General features: G+C 43.8%; 1 protein-coding gene across 1 annotated transcript; it reads right to left on the bottom strand.

Moving 5' to 3' along the window:
• Positions 1–810: 810 nt before the first annotated feature.
• Positions 811–2,114, bottom strand: LOC106818735. Its single transcript, XM_014823407.1, has 2 exons — positions 1,973–2,114; positions 811–1,596 (listed from the first exon to the last, which is right to left on the bottom strand). Exons 1-2 carry the CDS (start codon positions 2,022–2,024, stop codon positions 1,007–1,009), a joined length of 642 nt encoding a protein of 213 aa, XP_014678893.1. The 5' UTR covers positions 2,025–2,114; the 3' UTR covers positions 811–1,006.
• Positions 2,115–3,739: the final 1,625 nt, after the last annotated feature.

Genomic DNA, 3,739 nt, shown 5'->3' with positions numbered 1-3,739 from the left:
TTCAATCGCTCCGTCAAACCATGTCCTCAAAAAATGTCTAAAATCTGCCCTGTGCCCATTGACCTTTGACTTGTGACCTCCAATTTCGGCACAGTGATGGCTTTTCCTACCATGATGCTATACACCAACTATCACGAGCCTAGGTCGAGCCCTTTAGATTTGTGCCGCAATTCTGCATTTCCTCACTATACCTTAAGTTAAGGAGTGAATGTTCCCCCTTCTTTTACACCTCTTGACCTTTGACCCCCAGCTTCGACATCCCAACTCGTTTTCGGATTACCCCCCCACGTCCCGAATACCGGGACCGTACGTCGAGCGGTTAAGATTTGTGCCCAACTGTTGACGGACGAACGGACGCACGGACGGACGGACGATCATGCGATTCTACAAGCTGCATCTGACTATGTCAGATGAGCTAAAAATAAAATAATTAAAATAACTATTTTAAATTAATCAAATAATTAATAATTATTTTAAGTTAATAAAATAATTAGAATCATTATTATTAGTTATAATGTCGCTAATGACAGCATCTCCATCAGCCCAAGAAACATCGGTTCTGAATTCGTCGCTAAAAAAACCTTGGTAATATTGTGAAAATACTAGGCATGTCTCGCGGCAAAAAAAACACGGTTGTTGTGACGTCACCGAGTAGTGTGTCCTGCGTCAATGTATAAAACGCAGTCATATGTACATAACGCTCATGTACGTATATATTAATGTATTCAGAATTGTAATGTAATATGTAATATACATAATGTAAAATACATAATATCAAGAGATAATATACATAACATAATTTATATAATATAATATACATAATATATACATAATATAATATACATTCACATACATGCACAGTAAATTTAGTATACCAAATTAAAACACAGAAAAAAGTAAATTTAGTACATCAGTGTATAAAAAGCTCACAGCGACGTCGGCATCGTTAATAAATAATAAATCTCAAACCGACAATTAAAAAAAAACCCCCCCCGACTCTCTCAAATCACAACAGAAATATCGCGTCGATGTCCGTGAAGCTCGGCCTCCGTTTCAACGGCGACGCACACGTGCTGCCATCTATCGGCACCACGGCGCGGCGTCCGGGACCGAGTTCCGCTGCGGCATCGCCAGGTGGCGCCACCGAGCAGCGAGGAGTGCGACTCTTCGCGCGTGCGACAGCATCCGCATCTCTCTCCGCCGGGGTTTCGCGAATCTCCGTCGTCGCCGCCCTTCTTTCTCCGTCGTGCGTTGCAGTGGGAGGTCTCTCTCCTCTCTCGCAGCACGGCTTCTCCCCCGCCTCCCCCTCAGCATGCGTAGCACTCCTCTTTCCTCCCTCACGCCACGGCTTCTCCCCCGCCTCCCTCTCCACGTGCGTAGCACTCCTCTTTCCTCCCGCACCCGATCCCCCCGGAACCTTCCCCGCGCTCTCTCCAGGATTTCGGGATCCTCCTCCTTCATCTCCGCTGTTAAAGCCTTCTATTTCGACATTGTCGTCGTCGTCGTCGCTGTAGAACAGCGCCCTCTGTGTCCGCCTCGCGGCGACGGGACGATGGCGCGGCCTGGCGGGGTGCACAGGGGGAGCCACCTGCGCTTCTGCGTTCGAGGAAAGAAATTGGAATGTTTGATTAGATTGACGAACATGGATGGAAAGAACACAGTGGAATTCAAGCGTACGACTGGCCTCTCAAACTATAATATTGTCCAATATAATGTAATAATGCATAACATAATATCAGGAGTGTATAATATAGACTATATTATATATTCTATAGACTATTATCCACTCCTGATAATATAATATAATATAATATATGTTAAAAAATAATTAACTTTAAAATACATAAATTAGTTAATCTATTATTAATTATCTAAATTACATTAAGATAATAATTCGTAATTTTATCATTTGCAAAATTGGATGAATTTGTTTTAAAAAAAGGTTTAAAATGGGGAAAATGATTTGACTTGCCTGTCTGCTGTCTCTCCCTCCTCTCTAGTGCATCTATTCGCTCCTGAAACATCTTCCCCAGCTCAGCATCACCTCCTCCTCCTCCTCGTTCATCTTCTCCTCCTCCTCCTCCTCTTCCCCCTTCTCCTCCTCCGCTGTTTGCTTCTACAGCTCCTCTTCTTCCTTTGCCTTCTTCTCCTCCTCCTCCTGCTCCTTTTGCTCCTCTTCCCCCTTCTCTTCCTCTGTTATTTCCTTCTCCTCCTCCTTCTCCTCTTCCTTCTACTACTCCTCCTCCTCCTCCTCTTCCTCCTCCTTCCCCTCCTCCTCCTCCTCCTCCCCTTCCTGCTGTGTAGAAGTCTTGCAGCATGTGCCAGCGGTCGCGCGGCGTCGCCTGCACCACGCGCCGCGCGAGTTCCTGCGTAGAGAGGTCGAGGCTGGCGGCCATGTCCGCAAAATGCTTCCTGCGTATAGAAAGCGACGCCGAGTCGCGAGTTATATAATAAATTAGAAGGGTGCCGGTCATGAAGATCTGTTGATTTTCACTTGCTTGGATTACGCTACAAAGGCTATTATTATATACATTATATTGCGATATATTGTTACACACGTATGCTATAATATATATATATATATATATATGCTATATTCTGGATATAGATGCATATATCTCCGTCGTTTTCACGGCAATTTTTATGCGAGTCACCACGACTATTCTTAACACCGAAAACCAACGTTCGGAGTTCGCCCCATTGACCGCTAACCTCTTAACGGCCTGATATATAGATAACTTCCATATTAAGGATATATATATATATATATATCCGTCGCTTTCACGGCAATTTTCATGCAAGTCACCGACTACCCTTAACGCCATCACTAAAAAGCCGACCGTAAACCAATGTTCGGAGTTTGCCCCAAATTGACCTCTGACCTCTTAACGGCCTTGGGCGTCTGCCCGAGAATGACCGTGCGCTTGCCGACCCGCCGCGTCTCCTCCTGGCATGGGGAGGGCTCCCTCTTCCTCTCCCTCGGACGGCTCCCCCTCTGAGGCTTCACCAGGGAAGCCACCCTTCTCTTGGCAGTTTCCTCCTTCCTCTTCTTCTTCTTCGGCGGCGTGTCTCCGTCACTACTCGAGTCTGTGGACTGAGTAGTCGGCGGCGGAATTAATTAAATAAAATAATTATGCGATTAATTTAACGGGGAATTATAACGAGTGTCGCAGTGATTTGGTGAAAGATCTAATGTCAGTAATATGTGATCATCAGTCATGCAATAAAATAAAAGTCAATAAAATAAAATAATTATACGATTAATTTAATGAGAAATAACAAGTTTCTTAGTGATTTTGTGGGTGACGTAATTAGGGGGTTACTAAGGCACGAAGGGTCGTTGTCGTATCAGGTACTACATATATGTACCCGAGGTAGTTTTAGGTTGTTTAGTATTATGTTTATATTTTTATACGAGGTATGTTTAGGGTTAGCGTTAGGGTTAGCTTTAGGGTTAGGGTTAGGGTTAGAGTTAGGGTACACTTCTGTAGTACAAGTCTGGTACAGTTTGTCTATACATAATATATGTACCTCGGGTACATATATGTAGTACCTGATACGACAACGACCCCTTCAGCGTAAGTAACATTGTGGCTATTATAACATTGTACTATAATTATAAATGGTATTAATGTTGATTACGTGTTGGTGAAGAGGCAAAAAATTCATTGAAAGTTAGAGAAAGGAGAGTGAGTCGGATACAAAGAAAGAGTGAGAGAGAGAGAGAGAGAGAGAGAGA

The sequence above is a fragment of the Priapulus caudatus genome, unplaced genomic scaffold (genome assembly GCF_000485595.1).
Source record: "Priapulus caudatus unplaced genomic scaffold, Priapulus_caudatus-5.0.1 Scaffold2470, whole genome shotgun sequence".
NCBI lineage: Eukaryota > Metazoa > Priapulida > Priapulimorpha > Priapulimorphida > Priapulidae > Priapulus > Priapulus caudatus.
This window is presented reverse-complemented; position numbering and strand designations above follow the sequence as displayed.

Excerpts from the sequence above, each read along its gene's own strand:
- LOC106818735 (XM_014823407.1), bottom strand. The coding sequence starts at position 2,024 with ATGTTTCAGGAGCGAATAGATGCACTAGAGAGGAGGGAGAGACAGCAG. Across the intron at positions 1,597-1,972 it reads GAGGGAGAGACAGCAGACAG|AAGCGCAGGTGGCTCCCCCT; the intron begins GCAAGTCAAATC and ends CCTCGAACGCAG.